Raw genomic sequence first — 25,487 nt, 5'->3', positions numbered from 1 at the left:
TTAAAACAAATGGAACTAAAATGATATTTTCATAATTATAAATTAAAACATGTTAATTAAATATATAAACAAATATAGTATTGCAGTATCTAATTCAATTCCAGCTTTTTGAGATCGATTTAATATGTATACACTGACAGTGTAAGTGTTTTTTTATAGTGTTAGTAAATTTCCACCATTTATATATTAGCTAGTATTGACTTTCTAACAAAATTATTACAATAAAATGCATGGATTTTAAACTTGAGATAAGCATTTGGAATTCAAAGCCCAGCTTTATTTTTACTTTTGTGATGATGGGTAGGTATCCAAAGTTATTTCTAGCTCCACCCTTTCAATAGAGTAAAGAAGCAGTTGTTGTAAAGCAAAACGAATCAAACTCATTTCCTTCATTTTGGTATTGCTGTTGTTGGATGGCATTAAAATGCAACCCCACCCATGTGCATCCTTTTAATTTCAAGCACAATTGCTATGATGTGACATTTATCTGGTGGACTCATGGAATTGCAACACAATCGATTGGGATGTGGAATACAATCATTTCATTTTAGACTTTATATTTTCTTCCTATATGTTTTATTTCTTCAAACAAAAAAGAATAAGATATTGGGGTAGGAGCCAATGGAAAATTTAATAAATCGGAAATTAGTAATGAGCCATTCATTTTATGAATAAGGATATTCTTAACTAGAACACTTCTCCAAGACCAATTTGCTCCACTTCCCTTTTGGTAAAGTGAAGTGACCACGTTGAATTTAAGCCTAGCTGAACCATTTAAAACATTTCATTTATTATTTGTCAAGAAGTTGTTGGCATTGTTATTTTAGTGACAATAATAATTATATATAGTCCTTCTCATCCTGTTTTTTTTACCAATACTATTACTCAACCCACCCTTCCTAAAGCAATGGCAAAAAAACCAAAATAGCACATGTAGTGGAATGAAACAAGAGAAATACTTTTTTTCCAAATTGGGCTATGTAAATTAACCACAACAAACTTCCTTCGGATACATAGAGCAATATATATATAAACGGAAATATAAACAAATTAACTGCGGGCTACTATTTTTGTATAGCCACTTCAGCCTACCCTAAACTTTCATTCCTCCCTTCAGGTTTTGCTTTCAATTTCCTCTTCCAGTTACACCCTCTAGCACAACCCACCAATCAAAAATAAAAGCCAACAACTAATCACAATTAACTTAACACTCACTCATCTCAAATTCTCAACGTAGTCAAAAAGAACCATCTAGGAATAAGTAATTAGCATTAAACATTAAAAATTGAGGATTTTTTTGTTTCAATAATTAAAATATAAGGTTGTGGTTAGTGATGAAATTAGACTTTGAAATTTTTTCCAGTGAAAGTTTGACCAAATTGCCAATTAGGAGGAGCAATGTTCCAAGATGTAGAAGTTCGACGGTCACTTCCAGTGACACGGAAGGACAAGGCCTGGCCCACTAAAACAGCGTTAGATTGCCAGTTCTGACCCCAGTTTCGGCTCAATGGCATCCAACCGGTTCGAGATCCCTTCACGTAGGCGCGTGTGATATCACCTGCACCTGCCACGTTGCTGATTAGAACCAGGTTGAAATAACGGAACCCGTTAATGGTGAACCTAACCCCTCCTTCCTTTCTGCATGCCACCCTGCATAAATACCAACCAAGATTCGTCTTTGTGTCAATTGGTTTTTCTTTTTAGTATAATGGATGGAAGAAAAAATCTATTAGATAAGTCTTATATTTCGACAACCAACTCATAAACAGATTATAAAACTATCACTCGTGAGGTAATTAAACACTCATTCTTAACAAAATTTTATGGAGAATGTTAATAACTAGCATAAGATGCAGTTTTTCACGTTTCATAAAAATGGTGTGCTATGAAAATGACAGGTTACTTTGGTGGTGAGATTAAAAAATAACACTATTTTTTTTTTTACTATCAAAGATATTTTTATACTTTTTGGATAATAAACTAATATCTTTCAGAATTCGTGGCTGTCCCTTCCCACAAGTGTCATTCTCAGAAATTAAATCATCAATTTTGAGGTCTTACAGTACCAAATCAATGTTTTGTTAATAGAAAACACCACTTTAACGTACTATAATGAAAATCAATCCGCAAAAATGACATTTCCCAATAAGGGTCCAAGGGAGCATCCTCTCTCAGCTTAAAAATGAAAGCACAACCTGACCCCATCACAAGATTATTCTATCTAGTAATGTGTAATTGTTGCGAATTCTCGACACCCTAAAATTTCTACTACCACAAAGCTCTATAGCGACATCAAAAATTCTGACAAAGACAATAAAGAACCATGTTCCACATCCACTGAATCAGACTCACAGCCCATGCTGTAGAGTACAAAATATTATCTAACCTAACTACTATCCATTTATTCAATTAACCATACATTGAAGTCTTTAACTCAACTTGCTAATAGAAATAATAAACAAACTAGGAATATAAGTACATAGGGTCAGAGAACAAGAAGCTTCTTAACTAGACACCTTCTCGGGTACACATTTGTTGTCTCACACTTTGTCTCATTCCATGTGCCATGGGTTTGTGACACAAAGTGTGAGACAATAGATGTGCTCCCCTATCCATTCCATGTTTTATTAATGGCCTCTCACCAAGAGCAGAGCAGTTAAACTCTTCAGTACCTAGTAGTGTTCTAAATCATTTTTCCAAAGACAAAAACCAAAAACATAGGAAATAAAGTAAGTATTATAAATATAAAGAAAAAAGGGGTTACCGGCGATATGCAACAGGGACAATTCCGGCACGGTACTCAGCAATCTTGAGGAACATGGGCATGGCAAGATCAAAGTGTGGTCGTGGAGGGTTACACCAACCACCATTATCATTTGGAAGAGCAAAGTTTGGAGGACAAAAGTTAGTTGCAGTAATAAAGATTGAAGGGCTTCCAGAGTGACACCATTCTCTGTCGTTTGCACACTTTATCTCAAAACATGCACCACAACTTAGACCATTGTTGAAAAGTGCTGTGCTCAATGCTGCTGTTTTCACACCATACCCTTGGCTATATAGATTCCCATACCCACACGCCCCTCCTAATAAATAATAATGTAGTATAATAATTAGTTAATGCTACGTTTTTTAGTTAGTATAACAATGATAAGGGGAGTTAATGTTACTGACCCATGGTGCCAGAAGCATCAGATCCACCATAGAAAGTAGCATGAGCACTTTGCCAAGCACCACCAGAGTAAACACCTGGAATTCGAGCTTCAACATGCATCCACGTTAATGAGATCATAATGGAGGCAATGAAAAGTAAAACACCGGCCATACCCATTTCTTCTTATGTTATTTCCTTTCCTATACACTAAGAATGAGAGAGTTGAAGAAATTGAAAAGAGAGAGATTTGGGGATGAAAGGCGATTGGGCAGAGGGGGAAGGTAGACTACTTATAAGGGGAGGGTTATGGACGGGAATTACTTGTCTCCAAAAGTATCAAATTCTCTATCCCAAGTCAATCATATATATTGACACGTGAATAAAAGAAATTTTTTTAAAAACAAAAGTATTAAAATTAAGCATTTTGATTGGGCTTCAGACATGGAGTGAGACACCATTTGAGGCAAATGATCTCTAACTGAAGGTTATTTGCATCTAGTTTTTTCCTTACTACCAATGGTATTGTTAAGAGTCTCACATTTAGTATAATAACAAACTCATTATGGTACTTCAATCATGAGGCTCTCTCACCTGATAGACTAGTCTTTTGGGTTGAGTTCTCCTTATGTGCTTAAGTCCTAACAATTGGTGTATTTCATTGAGAGTTGTATCTCAAAAAGGGCTACCTATAGGCTGAATTAAGGTATATTACCGAATACTGATAGGTGAATAAAGCCGCTACAAAAGAAAGGGCTACCATTGGGTTAGTGTCGATAGAGTGAAAGCCGTCGTGGACGTTGACCCTTAAAGATGACGACAATATTAGGAATCTCACATTGAGTAGAATAACAAACTCAATGTGGTACTTAAATCATGGGGCTCTTCCACCTAATAGACTAGTCTTTTGGGTTGAGTTCTCCTCATATGCTTAAGTCCTAACACGTATCCACCCACTTACTAATTCATTTCGCGATTCGTGACTATCCCTCTCAACATGTATAGTTCACAAGAATCAAATTTTTGATATTTTGGTTATTCTGTGATTTAGTGAGCCTTACAGAATTACATCGCTAGACTAACATTTTGTTTATTATTTTTATACTTGTTAAACTATTGTTTTTTTTTTGCTTACAGTTGTAAGATAAAATGCTTGGAGGGATAAATTTAAAAGTTTTAATTTATTTAAATTGATGTTAAACATTTTATGTAATTTGAAACGAAGATGTTATTCTCATCTACTCTATCCTTGATCGTGTTTACACTACCTTCAAATTGTAATCAGACATACTGGATTAGATGGGGTCTACGTATGTTGTTATACTCGTATTAGTAAATATGATTGGTTAGAATTTTTTTAATAATTATAATTTTAATTTAAATATATTTTTTAACTGATTACGGTGATAATATATAGAGTGATATAAAAAGTGGGAGAATAAATGTTCTTGAGATTAGATGTGGCTTCCATTATTTACATCAGCTCACTTTTTCTAGATTTCTCTGGAATTTACACTTACTCTCTGAATAAGCGAGTGTTGAGATTAACCTTGTCTAATTTATTCTTTGAAGATTTATTTGGTAAAACTAGGGAAAGTGTTTTCTTTTTTTCTACCTTTTTGCCTATTGCCCTTAAGAAAATCTTATGTGGTGTGGAAATGCTTCTATTTTCTTTCATTTACACGGGTCAGTTTTTTAACATGTATGTCAGATTTAATATCTATGAGAAGCATGGATCTTTTTTGAAGGAAGCAGATTTGGATACTGCGTAAAGATAATAACAAAAAAAGAATAATGTATCTCCTCATATCATGAGATAACTTATCTCCTCATAGCCAGTAAAAATGTGACATGTATGTTTTTTTTTTATTTTTAAAAATATCTTTATAAAAAATGATAAAACATGTCACATGTTATAATTTTACTGACAAGAAGAGATAACTTATCTCCATATAACAGGAAATACTCCATTCCTTATAAAAAAATAGAAAACAGAGAGAAAACAGAAGAACAGATAATGTGAAAAGGATAGAGAAATGAACCAAATCTCTGCGGAAAATGAATGTGGATGGACAAAAGTACCCCGGAAAATATACTATACATCACAATTTGATCATGTGACATCACAAAGCAAAGTCAAGGGTTACGAGTGGGAAAAGGTATTGGTTCCCTCTCTATTTTGATAGTGTGTTGATATATTATATCAATTTTAACAATTTTTTTGAGCCATTAAATTATATTAATCATAATTTTAATATTTTTAACATTAATTTTGTAGGTTGTCTAGATTATCCAATAGGGATTCCTGCAGGCATAGCAAAAAATGGACAAATGAATTATATTTTTATGTAAAAAAAATATGGACTAGACTCATGTGTATTGTTCCTTTTGCCATTGCTAGTCTTAGATAAAAAATTGTAGTCTATTGTAGTGTATTCTGGTAAAGAAAAATGAGACGAGAGAACTATCAGTCTATCACATACAAAAAAAGTTAGAAAAATAAAATGGGAGAAGATTTAAAAGTAAATACGAGCCAAAGTTAGTGGGTGGAAAATGACTATGGGTGCGTGATGAGGAGGTGTAGTTAGAGGAGGGATGGTTGAGAGTTGGTGGATCTAGAATCCGAAAACATGAATTGCAAGTTATATTGAATAGATCAAAATTTATTAGATTGTATAAAATTATTAAACTAGGTACAATTTTGTATCATGAGGGCTAAACACTCACCCTTCACCATAACGCCACTAACCCAAGTGAATGACCTGGAATTCGAGCTTCAACATGCATCCACGTTAATGAGATCATAATGGAGGCAATGAAAAGTAAAACACCGGCCATACCCATTTCTTCTTATGTTATTTCCTTTCCTATACACTAAGAATGAGAGAGTTGAAGAAATTGAAAAGAGAGAGATTTGGGGATGAAAGGCGATTGGGCAGAGGGGGAAGGTAGACTACTTATAAGGGGAGGGTTATGGACGGGAATTACTTGTCTCCAAAAGTATCAAATTCTCTATCCCAAGTCAATCATATATATTGACACGTGAATAAAAGAAATTTTTTTAAAAACAAAAGTATTAAAATTAAGCATTTTGATTGGGCTTCAGACATGGAGTGAGACACCATTTGAGGCAAATGATCTCTAACTGAAGGTTATTTGCATCTAGTTTTTTCCTTACTACCAATGGTATTGTTAAGAGTCTCACATTTAGTATAATAACAAACTCATTATGGTACTTCAATCATGAGGCTCTCTCACCTGATAGACTAGTCTTTTGGGTTGAGTTCTCCTTATGTGCTTAAGTCCTAACAATTGGTGTATTTCATTGAGAGTTGTATCTCAAAAAGGGCTACCTATAGGCTGAATTAAGGTATATTACCGAATACTGATAGGTGAATAAAGCCGCTACAAAAGAAAGGGCTACCATTGGGTTAGTGTCGATAGAGTGAAAGCCGTCGTGGACGTTGACCCTTAAAGATGACGACAATATTAGGAATCTCACATTGAGTAGAATAACAAACTCAATGTGGTACTTAAATCATGGGGCTCTTCCACCTAATAGACTAGTCTTTTGGGTTGAGTTCTCCTCATATGCTTAAGTCCTAACACGTATCCACCCACTTACTAATTCATTTCGCGATTCGTGACTATCCCTCTCAACATGTATAGTTCACAAGAATCAAATTTTTGATATTTTGGTTATTCTGTGATTTAGTGAGCCTTACAGAATTACATCGCTAGACTAACATTTTGTTTATTATTTTTATACTTGTTAAACTATTGTTTTTTTTTTGCTTACAGTTGTAAGATAAAATGCTTGGAGGGATAAATTTAAAAGTTTTAATTTATTTAAATTGATGTTAAACATTTTATGTAATTTGAAACGAAGATGTTATTCTCATCTACTCTATCCTTGATCGTGTTTACACTACCTTCAAATTGTAATCAGACATACTGGATTAGATGGGGTCTACGTATGTTGTTATACTCGTATTAGTAAATATGATTGGTTAGAATTTTTTTAATAATTATAATTTTAATTTAAATATATTTTTTAACTGATTACGGTGATAATATATAGAGTGATATAAAAAGTGGGAGAATAAATGTTCTTGAGATTAGATGTGGCTTCCATTATTTACATCAGCTCACTTTTTCTAGATTTCTCTGGAATTTACACTTACTCTCTGAATAAGCGAGTGTTGAGATTAACCTTGTCTAATTTATTCTTTGAAGATTTATTTGGTAAAACTAGGGAAAGTGTTTTCTTTTTTTCTACCTTTTTGCCTATTGCCCTTAAGAAAATCTTATGTGGTGTGGAAATGCTTCTATTTTCTTTCATTTACACGGGTCAGTTTTTTAACATGTATGTCAGATTTAATATCTATGAGAAGCATGGATCTTTTTTGAAGGAAGCAGATTTGGATACTGCGTAAAGATAATAACAAAAAAAGAATAATGTATCTCCTCATATCATGAGATAACTTATCTCCTCATAGCCAGTAAAAATGTGACATGTATGTTTTTTTTTTATTTTTAAAAATATCTTTATAAAAAATGATAAAACATGTCACATGTTATAATTTTACTGACAAGAAGAGATAACTTATCTCCATATAACAGGAAATACTCCATTCCTTATAAAAAAATAGAAAACAGAGAGAAAACAGAAGAACAGATAATGTGAAAAGGATAGAGAAATGAACCAAATCTCTGCGGAAAATGAATGTGGATGGACAAAAGTACCCCGGAAAATATACTATACATCACAATTTGATCATGTGACATCACAAAGCAAAGTCAAGGGTTACGAGTGGGAAAAGGTATTGGTTCCCTCTCTATTTTGATAGTGTGTTGATATATTATATCAATTTTAACAATTTTTTTGAGCCATTAAATTATATTAATCATAATTTTAATATTTTTAACATTAATTTTGTAGGTTGTCTAGATTATCCAATAGGGATTCCTGCAGGCATAGCAAAAAATGGACAAATGAATTATATTTTTATGTAAAAAAAATATGGACTAGACTCATGTGTATTGTTCCTTTTGCCATTGCTAGTCTTAGATAAAAAATTGTAGTCTATTGTAGTGTATTCTGGTAAAGAAAAATGAGACGAGAGAACTATCAGTCTATCACATACAAAAAAAGTTAGAAAAATAAAATGGGAGAAGATTTAAAAGTAAATACGAGCCAAAGTTAGTGGGTGGAAAATGACTATGGGTGCGTGATGAGGAGGTGTAGTTAGAGGAGGGATGGTTGAGAGTTGGTGGATCTAGAATCCGAAAACATGAATTGCAAGTTATATTGAATAGATCAAAATTTATTAGATTGTATAAAATTATTAAACTAGGTACAATTTTGTATCATGAGGGCTAAACACTCACCCTTCACCATAACGCCACTAACCCAAGTGAATGCAAATGCTACCCAGCTGAGGCTACTTTGAAGTAATGGGGATCAGCTGTTCACTTTTTGTACCCCGATCCAATAAAAATTTAATATATATTTAAAAAAAAACATAAAATAATATTTTTATATTATTTGGTGAGATATAGTTAACTTGAATCAGAGGAAATCGGAGAGAAACAAAACAAATCCAACAAAACGACACAAATGGGGTAGAGAATCAACGTTTGAGAGGTGGGTCTTTCTCTTCTGTCTCCGAAATCATCGGTCCTCAGAACCCGGTCCTAATTGGTTATAACTGTAAAGTGGGTCACTTTAATTTGGACACATTATAGTTTACTCTAGTACTAGTGTACTACAATAAATAAAGCTTCATGGTTAAGGTCAAGGTTCAATCAAAACTCTTTCACACCTTTATTTTGCAAACGATTGTGGTTTACGCATGCATGTCTCTTTCTTCTTTCTCACATTACCACATTAGTAATTTCAAACTTTACTTTTTAGGTTTTATTCCTTCACCCTATAGCACTATTTCTCTTTGAGCAAATATAGTTATTTTGGTGTGGTTATGACTACATATATAATTAGTTTTAACTCAAAATTAACCAAATGAGTCACATAACGAGCACGAAAAGAATCATTGGAAGAGATACTTTTCCTACACAAAATGAAAAATGTTCCAAGTCAAATAATAATTAATTGAACATTACGTTGTCAAAAAGCAGGGAATTCAAAATAATTAGAGGTGCCGCCATACATTGTACATAATAAGAGAGACCACAATTCCAAAGTCCCATTCTAAGAATTAATAATTGCCAAGCCTAGCAATTTACATGTCCTCCGTTACGACATTAATTATTAATTAACAATAACACTATGAATATTATTATTAAGGAGTGGTCCATGCATGTCACTCTTAGATCTAATTTCTTTTCTTTTCATAAATTGTGACACACCCCATTGTTTGTTTTAACCTAAAAATAAGGGGGTAACACGCATGCATGGTTTCAAATTTAGATTGTATTAATGCAACACCATAATCAGGTTTAGTGAAGGGGGATATGAATATGAATATGATTCTAGGAGGCAATTGATTAAGGTAAATAGAAGTAGTGGGAGAGTGTGTGCTTAATTGGTCCTTGGTTGACAAGTGAGGACACCTAATAAGTTTGATACAAGTGTATTAGGAATATTATTGTTTAGGTATAACAAGATATCACCTCATGGATAAATAATTAATCTATTTTGAGATGTGTGACTGATTCTCCTTATAAGTATTGCTTGCGAAAATCAAACTCTTAACATTTTCGTTTAACTAGAAATTCAATAAACATTACACCACTGGACTATCATTTTGTAATTTGTTTGGCTTTGACAGCTCTTGGTCTAATAATTTTAACATGGATCATGTGTCTCAAAATGTTTATGTTCACATATCTTTAGTTAATCAACTTTTTCCAAATATATAAAAATGATATTTTTTGTTTCTATTTTTTTTAATTAATTAACACTTTTTGTAAGAGAAAATTGGGACATATAATCTTATTGTGGCAGGGTATTGGATTTGGTGTATGTGGGACCAGCGTAATGGAGGATACTTCTTCAGTGTAAGTATGTATGTTTAGGAAAATGTTAATCACTATTTTAAGGGTGGTTAAAAAATTATGATTTTATTCTAAGAAATGATGTATTTATCACCGAAAATTAGTAGACTTATGCTATATTTGGATGTATGAGACAAAATAGGAGATAAATAAAGTTTCATTATTTTGAGTTTTTTCCTAGTGAAGATAACAACGTAATTCCCCTAAAAGTTCCAAGTTCTTTCCTTCAGAAATTAAATATTAAATAATGAAAGTGGAGGAGCTAGATAATGGAATGTATCTCCTCAGAAGAGGTTGAAATCTTGCTAAATGAAAGTCCATCCCAGTAAATCTCAATGAACAAAGTTATCTTTTTTATGAGAGTGAATTTTTATAAAAGCAATTATATTAAGATCAGATTAACAGACTTGTTAAATTTCTTAACTGCAATGTTTGGGATTGGCCTCTAAACTACTTGAGGGTTGAAATCACCAAAGAATGATGCAAAAAAAAAAATCATTTCTTAATGCATATAGGGCTGATGAACAATAACAAAAAATGGAGGAAGTAATGGAGTGTATTAGGGATTAAGTATTTGTTGTCGCAAAACATGTCCCAAACTAATAATACTAATAAAGAAAAAACAGTAAAAATAATGAATATTTATTTTTATAATTGACATGACATGTTTTTATTGACTTGGAATACAATTTGAGACGTAATTTGAGATAACATGATTATCGAAATAGTGGATATGATCAAAGGAAAGGTTGGTAGACCAGTCATGTCACACTTCGAATGGAACCAAAATTCAAAAGAAAGCCTGCTATCTTATATTGCCAGTAGGATCTGGTGAGGATAGTTTCACTATATCAACTAATGCAGCATGTGACTATAAAGGTTGGAGCTTCACAAAGATACTAATTCTCTTGGATGGCAGCACTATTTTCACTCTGTCAGATTGTTATTCAAGAGCATGGTCTCCTAAAAGCAAATTATCCTCTGTTCTCTACATGACGATACATCAACTATATATAAATTTTTTCATTGTTAATGTATATATATTAAACCCTTGTAATTTTATTTTGGTACCTCTGCACTCTTATCTGCAATGAAAGCCACATGATTAGTTTGTTCTGGTTTTGGGATACAAAAGCCTACGTGAGAAATTGTTTGTGGAACAGAGTCCTGCACTCAGAAATGAGAGGAAAGAGATTAGAGGCGGAAAAGGGAGACAATAGACAGTGGCTCAAACCAGTTTTGTCTAAAGTGGAAACATTCTTGCTCAGACATACTCATATGACTATTCTACTCATTTTCTAATACTGTTCTTAGTAAATAAAGAATGATTTTTTTAATGTAAATTAGGACTTTATATTTTTTAGGATCCTATATTATACACATTTTTTTAGAAAAAGTTATCAGTTTTTATTCTTTGATAAAGACTCACCAACAAAACTTCATCAATTGCATTAAATTGTAAAGAAACATGACATCCATCTCTAGATAAACAAAGACAGATAAAACATAAGAGCCTGAAATAACACAAGTAGCAGAAATCTTAGATAAAGTGTTCTTAACCAATAAACCGACACACACAAAAATTTAAACTATTTCAGGCTCAAGGCTTCATTCTCCCTTCATTGGCCATCTTGAACAACTTGGCTTGTGTTGTTGCAGCCTTGTTGGAATTGAGTGATGCCACAAATCTTTCCCTGACTTGGTTGGTTGTGTAAGGAAAGTTGTTGTTCACCAAGGAGTTGAGATATGATGCTGTCCCTTCTCTATAGAGTGCTCCTACACCATCATTTCTTGTGTTGGAAAGTGCTTGTGGTAAGGTCACACTAGAACTTGATCCTGGAACACCAAATGCACTTCCTAAGGTTCCCCACCACCCAAGTAATCCCCATATGATTGTGGGATGAGTACTCCAGTAGCTGAACATTAGAGCAAAATATTATTCATAGTATTATAAAACTGTGATATGATCATGTATTTTGAAATAAAGCATAAAAATGTGTGTAAATGAGTTGTTATTTCAGATGTTGTATGTTGCATAGATAGCATAACTAACATATATTATTGTGAATATGTTCACACTATATTATACAATTTGTTTACTAAAATGTCACATGTACAACAAGACTTAGATAACTTGGAGTGAAATTTTGATTTTGATTTTATAAGGCAAAGTAACAATTGAAGTTGTTGAGCAGGGTACTTTGCGAGTTAGACTCCTCTCTCGAGAGGGCAACTCTAATTTTTAATATATTTTTAAGGATAAAAATATAATATCAGCATAAATTAAAGGATACAACATACAAATGTCATTGTCCTATAATTGTTTTTATGTTTTTTCACATTAGTGTCTTCTCCAGTAATGAAGAGAAGTCTGACTCGTACTTTTCCTTATAAAATTGAAGTTCTCTAGTGTTACATCTAGTTGTACATATAACACTATTGATTAGTCTAGGGTGTTTAATGTTGCATAGTAGTAGATTACAAATACAATATATTTTATAGTAGCTTGGAGTAGAAGTAACTTACTTGCATGTACCAGTTAAGGGAGATGGGGAAGGAAGGAAAGGGGGTGAGGGGAGAGTGGGGGTGTCAGGGTCAATTGGGGTAGTTGGTGGGGTCACAGTGATTGGTGTTGGGGGGTTACCACCTCCATAAGGTGGTGGTGAGTTATAGTACCCACCTCCTCCTGAGGGAGGGTTTGATGGTGTTGTTGGAGTAGAAGGGTCATGTAGGGGTGATCCACAGTTACCACCAGAGGGTGCATGTGATGGGGTTCCATGAGAAGGTGGTGAACTACCTCCAGAGCCATGAGATGGAGGACTTCTGTGTGAGCCTACAATAAGTGAAGACAGATGAGAAAGGAAACATCAAAACTTTTGATCATTCAACTTGATGCAACATTAGAGTAAATAGCTAATAATGTTTGTTATATTGATATATAAGAGTTTTTCTAGCAATACATGTACTTATACCAATATTTTTGCATAAATATATTGGATAATCAAGATACATTAATTAGTTAGATAATTACACAGAGAATTAGAGTAATCTGTTGGAGGAGTTCCAGCATGTGAATCTGAAGAGAAGTAGTTCTTCTGATCTTCAGCATTTGTGCATATTACATGGTTCTGAGAAAGCAATCCTGCTAGCATTAGAAAAATGGTAAGAAATACATGACTTATTTTCCTCTCCATTATCTCTACCTCCCTATAACACCAATAGAGAAAGGAGATTTGAAGATTTTGAGCTGATTTGGAGTAGAGAGCTACAAGTGAATATAAAATAGTCCACAGACTAAAGTAGTAAATATTAGCAGGTGGGAAAAGTTATGGTTAGATGATGTTTTGCAGGGTGCATTTACTCATAGTAATTACCATTTCCTTCCTACAATAATGGTTCTGAAGCCATCCCTTGTTTCTTATTATTGATCATAAGCTTAAGCTGAATTGTGTGCTAATGACTCTTTTTTGTAAGCAAAAGGGGCATAGCCCAAATGAGTCTTCAAATTTGAGTATCATAAGGAAGATATAGTCCTAACTCCTAATTGCTGCTACACCATTTTCTTCTTACATTCAATCAAATTATGAAAGGAGAAGTTGTCTTATTTTGGGATACAAAAGCTTACCTGAAAAATTGTTGGTATAAAGAGGAAATAATATTTATCAATATGGACAGATTAACTCATTCATTCTGAACTAAACTAAGAAAATAGTGCACCTTTCCTACATACCACATTATATTACGTGCTTTAATATGGTCATGCATGTATTCATCATAATAAGCCTTGTCCTGTTTTCAGCGTTGGACCATTGCACTATATCTTTTCCAACTACTGTATTTTGAAAGAATTATGATATTCATTTTTAATCTTTGTAACCTTTATTGTACAACCATTTCCAATAAGAATAATGTAGTCCAACCAATTCTTTCTCGCTACTTAATGTTATTTAATATTTTTAATTTTAGCATTAAACCTTAAATACCAATTTTTCTGAAACGGATATAATATATTTTCCTTGAGATTATAGAGTCGAACCACTTCCTTCTTTGTAGTATTCACATGCTCAAGCTTAATGAGCATTGGTGTTTCTGTAATTGGGACTAGATCAACCCATTATAAACATAGCCCACAATAATAATGACACATTGGAAGTTTGAGGGAACCAAAAAGGAACAATATTATGTAATTCCTAGGGCCAAATGGGTCATCGTACTTACACGTTCAGTGTATACATATTAAATACTACATATAATTTCTCTCCTAACTCGAGTAGTTTATGGATCCATCTCCATAAAACAACAGCAACAACTAAAATACTGATTTTGGGTAAAACATCAAAGAGGGAGAGAGTAGTTTAGGTGGATAGGGGCAGGGAGTATTTAAAGTTTTAAAGAACCATCAAACTATGGATACAAAAATTAGGCAGAAATGATCAAATATTGTTTTTTGTTTAAGCAAGTTGGTGAAACATGATTATAACAATTCAACCTTAAAGACATGCCAGGATGCTGGCTCTGCCTATAGCAAACAATCCCCCAATTCCAGCCTTTGTAATATTACATTCTTTGTGTAAAAAGAACTCATGACATACTCTCATATAACATGACTCACTCTCATGTTTTGAACTGATTCCAGGTCCACCTAGCAAGATGTTGACCCACAACTAACATTAATTGATATAACTTATTAGAATTGTTTTCATTAATCATAATAATAATCTATTAATTATTACTCAAAGTTTATGTAATGCATAGTTAGTAGGTGGTTAGGCAAAGACTCTAAATATCATATAAGGTCAAAATACAACATTCAATCTCTTGAAGTGACATTTGCTAAAAAAGACAATACAATTTCCTAAAAGAAATTAATCTTTCATCCAACTCTCAATGAGTTACCTTAAGTATATAGAGAAGTTTAAAAATTTCTCAAGATTGTGAAGTGAGCCATTAGTTACAAGTGAGAAAAGACATTTAAGTGTACGGGGTTCTCATTTAGTGGGGTCGGGAAGGATTATATAAGTAACCTAACTTTTATAAATAAAAAGTCTTTTTCAATATTTGAATCGTGACCTCATAAACAATAACAATAACCTTACCGATGCATGAATCTCCCCCTCTATAATATAGGAAAGTGTGATAGGGTACCTAAATTTCTTAAAATATTTGTTTATGAAGTGGCCTTTTTTTTGCAAGTGAAAAAGGGTATATGGAAGAGGAAATCACATCTAGTGTAATGTGTGTAACATCATATATTATAAGTTGCAATTGATTAAAAAATACTTAGCAATTGATCAACCAATAACCGCTTATGGTATATGAAATGATACAACTTGTAAAACAATATATATGCTCTTATATATGAGGCTTACTCCTAGTTAGGGGTGTTCAAATCCATACCGGTCCAACAATAAAACCGAAAATCGATCCAAAATAGACCGAAACCGCAAAAACCGAATGCATTTGGACCATGTTGGACTTATTTTTTAAAGACCGATTGGTCCGGTCCGGATTTTGGTTTCACCTCTTGGATCCAGACTGATCCAGACCGGACCGAAATTGTATGTAAAATTTAAGTGTGTAATACTTTTAAGTGTCTTCCAAACTTAATCTTAAGTCTCAACTCCAAAATTGTACCTATATTTTATTTGTTATATTCTATAACACACTTATATATATGTTGTTATGTTTTAAATCATATTTGATCATATTTGATACACTTTTTTAGAACTTAAACCAATCTCATAACCAAATAAAGAGGATCCAAGTATTATTGTTGTGAAAGTATTATTGTTATTAATCATCGATGGAATATTGTAACTATTAAAATTACGTTACCGATGCTCATATTATTATTATTATTGATATATTGTTGTTTTGTTGTCTTATTATTATTGATATCTTGTTGTTGTTGTTACTATTTTATACTTTTATTATTATTGTCTTATTGTTTATTACTACTTTATGATGTTGTTTACTTATACTATTGTTGTACACATTTTAATGTTGTTGAACACTATTTTTATTGTTGTTTTATGCTTAATATTTAGTCATTTTTATGAGTTTTGAATATAAGTGAAAATTTAATATTTTCTAAAAAAAAACCGATCCAAACCGAACCGAAACCGCATACTATATTTGGATCGGATTGGATCGGACATCCTAATATAAACAGACCAGACCGGTCCAGACCGCATGTTAATTACGTGTTTGGATCGGATTATTTTTTACCTAAAAACCGATCCAAATGGACCGCAAACACCCCTACTCCTAGTGAAGTCGGGCAGTTATGCAACCTTATCCGCAAACAAAGAATATTTTTTCAGGATTTGTACTCTACCTCATTGTCACTAGCAATGACATTACCAATGTACTTAACTTACCCTCTATATTAGAAGATAGAAAAACATAATTATTCTATAAGTATAAGAGTCCATCGGGATGATGAGCTGCTACGAAGTAAAATTTATAAGATGGTCAACATGAATATTTTCTTAATTACTGGATTATTGGAAGAACTAGAAAGGCTACAACCGTTTCATTTTAGAGTAAGACTCCTCTCCATTAAGGGAGAGGTAAGTTATATTTTGTAGTGTATTTTTAAGGTCAAAATTATAATTCCAATAAAAAGTAAAGGTTATAAATGTTATTGTTTTTTGAGTTTTTAGTGTATTTTCTCACTGCTTAACTCTCCATTTATCTGATCGTGGCAAACACATGTCAAAAGTAACACAATTTGTTCTTGTAATGCGGATTAAACACGGTCAAATTTACAACTTCCCCTAAATTTTCTCTACCATTATGTGCTTCTCTACTAGCAAAACCTTCTTCCATTTTCCAGTTTTCTATTAATCAACAAAAAACAACATCCTTAATAAGGTAACATCAAAACCATATTTTCCTCTCAGGTTCGTGTACATTTCCATGATGTTTTTTATTTTCTATATATCTTATTCTAATTTGAGACTAATTTACACGTAGAGAATTTGAGCATTCAGGATAGCTATGGAAAAATCTACCACTTTCAAATGGCATAACAAGATTTGGTTCGTGGTTCTAGTCTTATCCTTTGGATGGTTGTTTTTACATTATGCATATTTTACAGTGAATGCAGATGATAATATATTCATCTTTTTGGGCCATAGATTTGCTACTACTTCAAATTTTCATGGGTCTAGCCATTATCGTTTACCTTTTAATAAGGACATTCATTTTGCTAGAGAGGAACCACAATATGATAGGCCTCCTGTTACAAATGTGAATACCCTCTTGCCTGAGAAAAAGGATGAAAATGTTAGAGATCATGTTCAAAGTTTGGATACCATGGTGAATGAGAAAAGGCATGAAAATGGTAGGGGTTCTTTTGAAAATGTGAATACCATTGAGTATGAGAAAAAGCGTGCAAATGGTATAAAAAAACATAGACACAGACATAGAAAAGTCTTGCCTAAGAAGAATCATGAAGTTGAAAATGTTGGTATGTTCCGAAATGTGTCTAAAGAAAATCACTTTTCCAAGGATAATAACAAGGTTGATCTGGTTGGTGCAAAATCTACGGCGAAGAAACACGAAGGAATGAAGAATGGTGATATTGTTACAAGTAAGCATCCATGTGCTGGTCGCTACATTTATGTGCATGAGATACCTAGCCGGTTCAATGAGGACATGCTAAAAAATTGTGCTTCACTTAATAAGTGGACAAACATGTGTGATTTCACCTCAAACCTTGGTCTTGGTCCTGTTATTGAGGATTCTACAAGTGTGTTCTTGAAAAGAGGCTGGTTTAAAACAAGTCAATTCTTATTAGAAGTCATTTTCCATAACAGAATGACACAATACAAGTGTTTGACAAAGGACTCAACCATAGCTTCTGCAATTTATGTGCCATACTATGCTGGCCTTGATGTTTCGCGCTATCTATGGTTTTCCAATGCGTCAATGAAAGATGCCGATTCCCTTGATCTTGTGAAGTGGCTGAGAGAAAAACCTGAGTGGAGAAAAATGTGGGGGAGAGATCATTTCATGGTTGCTGGTAGAATCACTTGGGACTTCAGAAGAATAAAAAGGGATTCTGAGGATTGGGGAAACCAGCTTCTGGTGCTGCCAGAAACCAAGAACATGACGGTGCTAGTGATTGAGAAAAGCCCTTGGGCCAACAACGATTTCGCAATACCATATCCGACCTACTTTCATCCTTCAAGAGTTGATCAAGTGTTTTCATGGTTGAGAAAAATGAGGAAGCAAAAAAGACCATATTTATTTTGTTTTGCTGGTGCTCCACGGCCTGGTCGCGAAGACTCAATACGGGGTCACTTATTCAATCAATGTCGCATCGCAGAGAAGAAATGTAAGTTGCTTGAATGTCAAGTTAGAGAAGAGAGTAAGTGCCATCAACCAGCTTATGTAATGGAAGTGTTTCAAAGTTCCGAGTTCTGTTTGCAGCCTCCGGGGGATTCATATACTAGGAGGTCTATTTTTGATTCCATATTAGCAGGGTGTATCCCAGTTTTCTTTCATCCTGGTTCTGCTTATATTCAATATTTATGGCATTTACCAAAAGATTATACAACTTATTCTGTGTTCATATCTGAAAAGGATGTTCAAGATGGAAAAGTGAGCATAGAAAAGATATTGAGTGAAATTCCCAAGGCCAAGGTAAGATATATGAGAGCTGAGATTATAAAGCTGATTCCAAGTATCATATATACAGACCCAAGATTTAGATTGGATGCTGTTGAAGATGCATTTGATGTTACAATTAAGAGAGTCCTAGAAAGAGTAGATAAACTGAGGAAGGGAGTGGATTCTAGTTTGAGGGTTAAAGAAGAATTAACTTGGAAGCATAGTTTATCTGGTATAGTAGGTGAACAGAAATGGGATAGTTTCTTTGTGAAAAAAGCAGGATAATGAGTGCAAAGTAGTATTAGAGGGAGAGAAGGGTAGAACTTTTTTATTTGTAGAGTTATGTTATTTGTATAATTAATTTGGAACAAACTTTTTCTCTTGACACAAGAAATTACCTCGATCTTTCAATTAGGAGTAGTTTATATCTTTTATCATAAGCGCATCTCTAAGAAAATATCACAATTTTGTTATGTTTTCTTCTCTGCTGTTTCTAGGCAGCAGTAACATTGAGTAGTGGTCATTGTTGTACAATGTCCAGCGTTTGCTTAAGGAAATGATTTTGCACACTTACTACAGTTATAATAATTTTACATTATATTTAGAGACTCACATATTGCAGGTTATTTGTTTGTAAAACTAATTAGATTTTATGGTAGCATTTGTATTATTTTATTCAATTTCGGGAGAATACATGTTTTCTGTTAGAAAATACATAGGATTTTTTATTTAGAACATATGTTTTTTTAAGTATAAAGTATTTTGATCACAAATTAAATTCAAACATAAACCAAAATACATATTGCCGTCTGCATTCAGATACATGACAATCTCTGCCAACAACTGTCGCTTCCAGGAATTGAACTCTTAATCTATTAATATGAGATATAGCAAGACCTTATATCACTAGCCCCATATCTTCTTCATGAATTAACTACATTTTAAACATATACCACCATTATTTGTTTTACATCTTACTATACAAGCAATAATCTCAAATATTTGCAGCTGAAAAGAAATTATTAACGACTACCCAGATTAGTCGTTAATAAAACAATGTTATATTCAACATTTCAACATACAAAAGTAGTAAACTTGATATTTTAATATTGACTTCTAATACAATTAGTAACATATGTAGAAACACAATTTTATGACAGGAAAATAGTTGAAATCATAAAATCCATATATTTGTGTAACCGACCCAATTATGTGATTGATTAGATTAGAATTGGAAGAAAGATGTGATGTGAAGTAAGATAGATAGTAGCAAGTAGCAACAAAAAAACAAATAAAAAGACGGTAACAGATATTTAGTCGTAAAAGGAACAAAAACATTGTCTGCTGCTATTTTATTTATGTGGTGAGAAATTGAATTCATGTTTGTGGATGATGTCTACCACCAGCACCTCCTTCGCTCCCAACGTCCCTCAATCTACGTTTCTAACCAACAACCGCTTCTCCCTCCGTTTCTCCGCCAAGTTCAACCACCGTGTCTCCGCCTTCTCCGATCACCGCCCCGAGGGACCCTACTGCGTCTACGTTGGTCCCCTTGAAACTGCTAACCAAGAAACCCTTGAAGCTCTTTATTCTCAAGTAACTATTTTTTTCTTCTTCCATCGTTCAATTCACCCTTCACACTTCCTCAAAAATTGAAACGTAAAATGGTCCCAAATAGGTTAAATTCATTTTATCATGTTTTATGACATCTATACATCTGGTAGAGACTAATTTGACTCTGAAAATGACTAATTTGACCCATATTTAAAATTTGTTGGAGTATTTTGGGTTTTTTCAATTTTTGACGGGCCAACTGGTAATTTTGAAAAATACTAAAATGAAATGTGTATTTACTCTTTAATCTAAAACTTATTCTATGCATACTTTCAACTTAAACAAATAGTTTATATATGTTTCTGCTACTTGAAAATATATTGTTTCTCTTTGTAAAATATGATTTTAGTTCCATTTATTGGTGCAGCAGTAATTTTAACATGTTAGTCTTTGTTTTTGGCTATAGGCTCGAGATGCTTATTATAGTGGTGAGCCTTTGATTGTGGATGATATGTTTGATAGAGTAGAGGTATGTTCTTTTATTTCACCATTTAACTGGTTCTACAGATATAGTTCTTAAGTTCCAAATTTCTAATTTAGTACTGTCTTTAATTAAATATGGAATCAGTTGAAGCTAAGAAGGTTTGGTTCAAAGTCAGTTGTCAAGTACCCTCGATGCAGTATCAGGAGGCAATCAACATTTGCTGATGCTGAGGTAATTTTATGTAGAATTTGATATTAAATTATCATTGATACTTGCCTGTGATCCCAAATTCATGCTAATTCGCCGATTTTGGTCATTGACTTTCCAAGTTGTGGTTGCATTATGCCCCGAATGATTTTAACAATGCGTTGCATAGAGTAACGATTTCCACTTCTTGGATCTTGATATGCTGAGAAAGTTAGGTTTGTACATGATAGGATGTATTTCTATTTTATGTCATGTAGTTGCTATTGCTAACATGCTACATATTTACTGGTATATAAACATATTTAGTGTCATCCCCTGTTCCTTTCTTTTTTCTCTTTTTTCTCTTTTTTCTTTGTTTCTTCACTGGAATATTGAGTGCTATGGTTGTAGGGCAGGAAGATCTATCTATGGTTTTGGCATTAGCAAGCGCATGGGCAATGTTCCTTGCCTTTGGCAGTTTAGCATGTGTCGGACCCATAACATACACTGTCGGTGCAGCTTATCAAAATGCAATCAATTCAGGATTTCCACATAGTAGCCAATTATCTGGACTAGGATTTCTGGCATTGATGAACAACATCTTCATTGGGTTGGGTTTTGTGATCGGGTACCCAGTTGCTTCAGCTTCAGGTAAAATTGTTTTGCTGCTATCACTTTTCATCTCATGTCTTTATGTTCAAGTTTGTAGGTCAATTGGTTACAGGGGAGTTTTCTCTCTGTAACGTCAGGAAAATTTCAATCATTGTTTACATGTTCACTACTTATATATTGTATACTATTAATTGCCCTTTTTCACAGTTAAGGTGCTTCAAGGTCTGTGGAGGAATGACCTGGTATCACTAAAAGGCGCATGTCCAAATTGTGGAGAAGAGGTCAGTGGTTGTGTTAACTGTAATACAAGCCTTTGGCTTCTTTTCTAGCTTGTCTCTCAATTATGTTTCTATCTGTCTAGTTAGAGAGGCAAATATGTAAAGGTTTAACTGAGTTGGATTCATTTGCATCCAGGTATTTGCATTTGTGCGAAGGGACAAGAACGATGAGTTGCCTCATAGAGCAAATTGTCATGTTTGTGAATGCTTGTTAGAATTTCGAACCAAAGTGGAGGTAATAACTTTAGATTGTTTTTTGACTTCTTGCAAAAGGCAGTTCAGAAGTAGAGAGTGTTATTTAACTCCCATTATAATTGGAAAATTGAAAATGGCCATGCTAAAGTTTGCAATGCTTGATGATGTGTGAAGTAGAAGAAAATTTATATTGGTTTCTCCCCCATTTTCTACCCTACCCCCCAAAAGAAAATATGCACCCACAAAAAGATGATGCTGGATTTCTCATGACACATGTTCTTGCTTTTGCAGCCATCAGTTTCAACATTAGGTAGACAATGGGTGTATGGGCGTATTTACCTTGTTTCGCTAAAAGGCAGACGCCAAAGACAATTGTGAAATTTGGCCTAAGCATTTTGACTTGATTCCATATAATTTTTGTATAGTAAGGATCAAAGTACCATCAATTTCTTTCATTATCTTGTTTTTAGTCTGCAGTAATTTTGCCCGAAACCAACCTGTTTTTGTTCTGTGCAAGATTTTGGAAGTGAAACTTGATATGCAAACCTGGAGAATTTCCCCACTTTCATTTTGGTATTGATTTCTTCTCAATTAGATAATCCATTTTTATCTGATATGTGATCTTAGATAGAATCTCAAGGAATATTGAACTTTGATGACAGATGATATCTCTTGTAAAGCAGGAACCCGGTTCCATGGATGCAATTTGTTCTCTACTAATTTTATCGTGCAGAAAATCAAATATGAAAGATAATTTTTGTTCTGTAATGCTTCATAAGAAGAGGATTATTCCATAAGATGAGGATTTCCACACTCTACTAAAAATATTTCAACAGAATGGCAAACATAGTCTCATAGCCTGCACGCAAAAAATACCCTTTGGCTGCGTATTCTATTTTCTCAATATACAAGCTAGATACTTCTTTTACAATGTTTGTGAACAAAAGAAAGCACAACTTTATCAAAATAATATTTATCTGGGACAACCATATTCCAGACAATGAAAATCTCCCCCACTGGTTCAATTGAAATGCCATGCAAGCTTAAGCATAAATACATTGCAGCAGTGCATGATTAAAAACAATCAATTGGCAACAGCTGCATCCAAAAGAACTTCCCTCTAACAGCTACACCAAGAACAAATAAAAAAGGTGGGAACCTATATCGGAGGTTTAGTATGACATAAACACGACCAAAGATAATCCTTCAGAATTTGCCGGCGAGCAACGTTATTTCACAGTCTCAACAAACAGAATTTCTGCAACACAATGTCATCAGGAATGCTGGACTAAAACAGCTATTTACCATGGAAAGCAGAAGCTAGTGTTCATGCACTGCAAAATCAGAACATTGTTTTTGCAAAAAATCTGATTATCTGCAGTTGATAGAACAATGACCAACATAGCATATTACCAGGAAAAGAGTTATAGAAGCAAAAAGCCCCTCTTGGAGGAGGGCTCCATGACCACCAAACTCTTCCTCATCAACCTTTAATATTGATGCATAATATCCATATATAATCCCAGAAGACATCACTAAGAAGCTGCAAAAAAGGAAATCAATGCTTCAACAAATGATAAACATCAAACTTATAAATAGCACTAATCAGATGACAGATGGTATTACATCACAGCATAAAATGCAATGGTGAGTTTTATCATTTAAACTAACATGAAATAAGCTATTGAACTATGGATCCAATGCGGGCAAAGACAAGTTTTTAATGCTAAACTGATCATGTCTTGAAGAACCAAGAGATTGAATAATTCACGCCAAAGAAATGCACAGCTAGTAACTAGTAAGTTACCAACAACATATTAGTTAGTGGTGTAAGGCCCCGATAGATCCTCAGGATAACCAAAAGGTCAACACTTTAATTCCTGGGAGTAACAGTTGTAGGGAGGCACAACCACGCACTCCGAAAAGGATCAGTTCCTTACCCAAAGGGTGAGGAGATACCCTTGGAGTACCAAGAAGTAACTAGTCATCTTCAACAATTTATCAAATATATCAGTATATCAAATGTATGATCGACCAAAATAAAACTGAATGGAAATACAAGTATACAATTATAAATAAACTTGAACATAGTGAATGGAAAGAACAAACACACTTACATGGTAAACCATACCCCCCCAACCAAAGGTATGGAACCCCAAAAAAATCCACACACAAGGCCGAGCAATTGTCTAATCCAATGTAATATGTCTCCCAATTCATCCTAATTGGAGGTGGGAATAAATACAAAGAGGAGAGAAAAGATTGTTAACAAGATGAGATCAATTCAATAATAAAAAACATAAAAACAAATATCATATAAGAAAATGTAATTTATCACTGTTTTAATTACAAACACTATTAAATAATACAAGAACATATTTTATCACTAAAATAATATAAAAGATCAATCACGGGTAGGCAAATAATAATCAATGCACTAAAACATAAATTAATAACAAATTCCCACTTCAGAAAAATAATCATTTCATTTAGCCCAATTTCCTGCGAAGTGCAAACATCTATTAGACCGTGTCATTCTATCATTCATCATTAACTCTTCAATACAAAAATTATACAAATGAAGAATGAATAATGTAACGAATGTGTATAAATCTTTAAAAGTTTATTGATATTACACTATTAAAAAACTTCAATTAGAAGAACAGAAGATACAAACCTTGTCCCATGAAGCTTCAGGATCAAACAATTTGGCAAATTTGAAAGGAGAAAGGTGACCATTCTGGTGCTGAGGTTGATGATTGAGTTTAACAGATTTACTTTCTTTCATACTCATAAGGCAACAACAAGGAATAAAAAATAAGTAATGGGGAATGAGTATTTCGTATAAAGTTTTGATTTTTGAATTGTAATTGGAGATGTAATGGTTCAATGATTATGTTGTTATTGATCACTGAATGAGAAGGGGATAGAAAGGTTAGGGTTTTCGATTGAAAGCAAATAAAAATTAATAAATCTGAGTGAGAAAGTGAGGATTGTAGAATTAAAAATTGGTGAGGGTTGGGATTGGATCTGGGTATTTGTGAATGGCACGAATCACAATCATAAAATGAACTTGCTGTGTTGTACTCACTGAAACAAATTGTTTATCAGAAATTCAAATTAAATATTTTCATAAAAACTAATTGGGCCTGTAATATTCCCCATTTTATTTTTTATTTGTTAAATTTCCATTTGAATAGTGTAGCTAAACATTATATGTAAGATTAAAAAACTAAAATAAATTTGGTGAAAATATAAATTTATTTAATATTCTCCCTTAGATGTCTGATAGTGTTTTAAGAAAGTAGTCTATTACCTTATTGATGAGTAAATAAATATCCTGAAACATATAATTTTGCTCATTTTATTAAGATCAAGATGTACCTCATTGTGT

At 33.3% G+C, this 25,487-nt stretch overlaps 5 protein-coding genes across 8 annotated transcripts; 2 read left to right on the top strand and 3 right to left on the bottom strand.

Annotated features, from left to right (window-relative positions):
* Nucleotides 940–6,082, bottom strand: LOC109325966 (expansin-A4-like). The gene is made up of 5 exons (XM_019558611.1): nucleotides 5,911–6,082; nucleotides 3,172–3,246; nucleotides 2,765–3,083; nucleotides 1,325–1,650; nucleotides 940–1,293 (listed from the first exon to the last, which is right to left on the bottom strand). Exons 1-4 carry the CDS (start codon nucleotides 5,990–5,992, stop codon nucleotides 1,341–1,343), a joined length of 786 nt encoding a protein of 261 aa, XP_019414156.1. The 5' UTR covers nucleotides 5,993–6,082; the 3' UTR covers nucleotides 940–1,293; nucleotides 1,325–1,340.
* LOC109363455 (protodermal factor 1-like) lies at nucleotides 11,604–13,404 on the bottom strand. 2 transcript variants are annotated; one of them, XM_019609718.1, is made up of 3 exons: nucleotides 13,197–13,404; nucleotides 12,692–12,998; nucleotides 11,604–12,081 (listed from the first exon to the last, which is right to left on the bottom strand). In XM_019609718.1, the coding sequence occupies exons 1-3, from the start codon at nucleotides 13,357–13,359 to the stop codon at nucleotides 11,766–11,768; spliced, it is 786 nt and encodes a 261-aa protein (XP_019465263.1). In that variant the 5' UTR covers nucleotides 13,360–13,404; the 3' UTR covers nucleotides 11,604–11,765. The 2 variants fall into 2 exon arrangements, with proteins under 2 accessions (XP_019465263.1, XP_019465264.1); XM_019609719.1 differs by having other exon boundaries at nucleotides 13,215–13,404.
* Nucleotides 16,929–19,422, top strand: LOC109325903 (probable xyloglucan galactosyltransferase GT12). The gene is made up of 2 exons (XM_019558512.1): nucleotides 16,929–17,041; nucleotides 17,144–19,422. The coding sequence occupies exon 2, from the start codon at nucleotides 17,168–17,170 to the stop codon at nucleotides 19,067–19,069; it is 1,902 nt and encodes a 633-aa protein (XP_019414057.1). The 5' UTR covers nucleotides 16,929–17,041; nucleotides 17,144–17,167; the 3' UTR covers nucleotides 19,070–19,422.
* LOC109325904 (PGR5-like protein 1B, chloroplastic) lies at nucleotides 20,078–22,562 on the top strand. Of its 2 annotated transcripts, XM_019558513.1 has the most exons (8): nucleotides 20,078–20,380; nucleotides 20,805–20,867; nucleotides 20,967–21,053; nucleotides 21,199–21,244; nucleotides 21,420–21,659; nucleotides 21,828–21,901; nucleotides 22,035–22,133; nucleotides 22,385–22,562. In XM_019558513.1, exons 1-8 carry the CDS (start codon nucleotides 20,174–20,176, stop codon nucleotides 22,469–22,471), a joined length of 903 nt encoding a protein of 300 aa, XP_019414058.1. In that variant the 5' UTR covers nucleotides 20,078–20,173; the 3' UTR covers nucleotides 22,472–22,562. The 2 variants fall into 2 exon arrangements, with proteins under 2 accessions (XP_019414058.1, XP_019414059.1); XM_019558514.1 differs by lacking the exon at nucleotides 21,199–21,244 and having other exon boundaries at nucleotides 20,082–20,380; nucleotides 21,425–21,659.
* LOC109325905 (uncharacterized protein C20orf24 homolog) lies at nucleotides 22,900–25,148 on the bottom strand. 2 transcript variants are annotated; one of them, XR_002105195.1, is made up of 4 exons: nucleotides 24,771–25,148; nucleotides 24,211–24,314; nucleotides 23,359–23,636; nucleotides 22,900–22,992 (listed from the first exon to the last, which is right to left on the bottom strand). XR_002105195.1 is itself a non-coding variant. In XM_019558515.1 (3 exons), exons 1-3 carry the CDS (start codon nucleotides 24,885–24,887, stop codon nucleotides 23,465–23,467), a joined length of 393 nt encoding a protein of 130 aa, XP_019414060.1. In that variant the 5' UTR covers nucleotides 24,888–25,148; the 3' UTR covers nucleotides 23,114–23,464. The 2 variants fall into 2 exon arrangements, 1 of the variants encoding a protein (XP_019414060.1); XM_019558515.1 differs by lacking the exon at nucleotides 22,900–22,992 and having other exon boundaries at nucleotides 23,114–23,636.

The sequence above is a fragment of the Lupinus angustifolius genome, chromosome LG13, assembly GCF_001865875.1.
Source record: "Lupinus angustifolius cultivar Tanjil chromosome LG13, LupAngTanjil_v1.0, whole genome shotgun sequence".
Lineage (NCBI taxonomy): Eukaryota > Viridiplantae > Streptophyta > Magnoliopsida > Fabales > Fabaceae > Lupinus > Lupinus angustifolius.
The sequence above is the reverse complement of the archived record's forward strand: the minus strand, read 5'-3'. Positions and strand labels throughout refer to the sequence as shown.

Excerpts from the sequence above, each read along its gene's own strand:
- LOC109363455 (XM_019609718.1), bottom strand. The coding sequence starts at position 13,359 with ATGGAGAGGAAAATAAGTCATGTATTTCTTACCATTTTTCTAATGCTA. Across the intron at positions 12,999-13,196 it reads AGATTACTCTAATTCTCTGT|GCTCACACAGAAGTCCTCCA; the intron begins GTAATTATCTAA and ends CACTTATTGTAG. Across the intron at positions 12,082-12,691 it reads CCCTTAACTGGTACATGCAA|CTACTGGAGTACTCATCCCA; the intron begins GTAAGTTACTTC and ends TCTAATGTTCAG.
- LOC109325966 (XM_019558611.1), bottom strand. The coding sequence starts at position 5,992 with ATGGGTATGGCCGGTGTTTTACTTTTCATTGCCTCCATTATGATCTCA. Across the intron at positions 3,084-3,171 it reads TGATGCTTCTGGCACCATGG|GAGGGGCGTGTGGGTATGGG; the intron begins GTCAGTAACATT and ends ATTATTTATTAG. Across the intron at positions 1,651-2,764 it reads GTCCCTGTTGCATATCGCCG|GGTGGCATGCAGAAAGGAAG; the intron begins GTAACCCCTTTT and ends GTATTTATGCAG.
- LOC109325905 (XM_019558515.1), bottom strand. The coding sequence starts at position 24,887 with ATGAGTATGAAAGAAAGTAAATCTGTTAAACTCAATCATCAACCTCAG. Across the intron at positions 24,315-24,770 it reads CTGAAGCTTCATGGGACAAG|GATGAATTGGGAGACATATT; the intron begins GTTTGTATCTTC and ends ACCTCCAATTAG. Across the intron at positions 23,637-24,210 it reads GGGGGGGTATGGTTTACCAT|CTTCTTAGTGATGTCTTCTG; the intron begins GTAAGTGTGTTT and ends CCTTTTTTGCAG.
- LOC109325904 (XM_019558513.1), top strand. The coding sequence starts at position 20,174 with ATGATGTCTACCACCAGCACCTCCTTCGCTCCCAACGTCCCTCAATCT. Across the intron at positions 21,902-22,034 it reads GTCCAAATTGTGGAGAAGAG|GTATTTGCATTTGTGCGAAG; the intron begins GTCAGTGGTTGT and ends ATTTGCATCCAG. Across the intron at positions 22,134-22,384 it reads AATTTCGAACCAAAGTGGAG|CCATCAGTTTCAACATTAGG; the intron begins GTAATAACTTTA and ends TTGCTTTTGCAG.
- LOC109325903 (XM_019558512.1), top strand. The coding sequence starts at position 17,168 with ATGGAAAAATCTACCACTTTCAAATGGCATAACAAGATTTGGTTCGTG.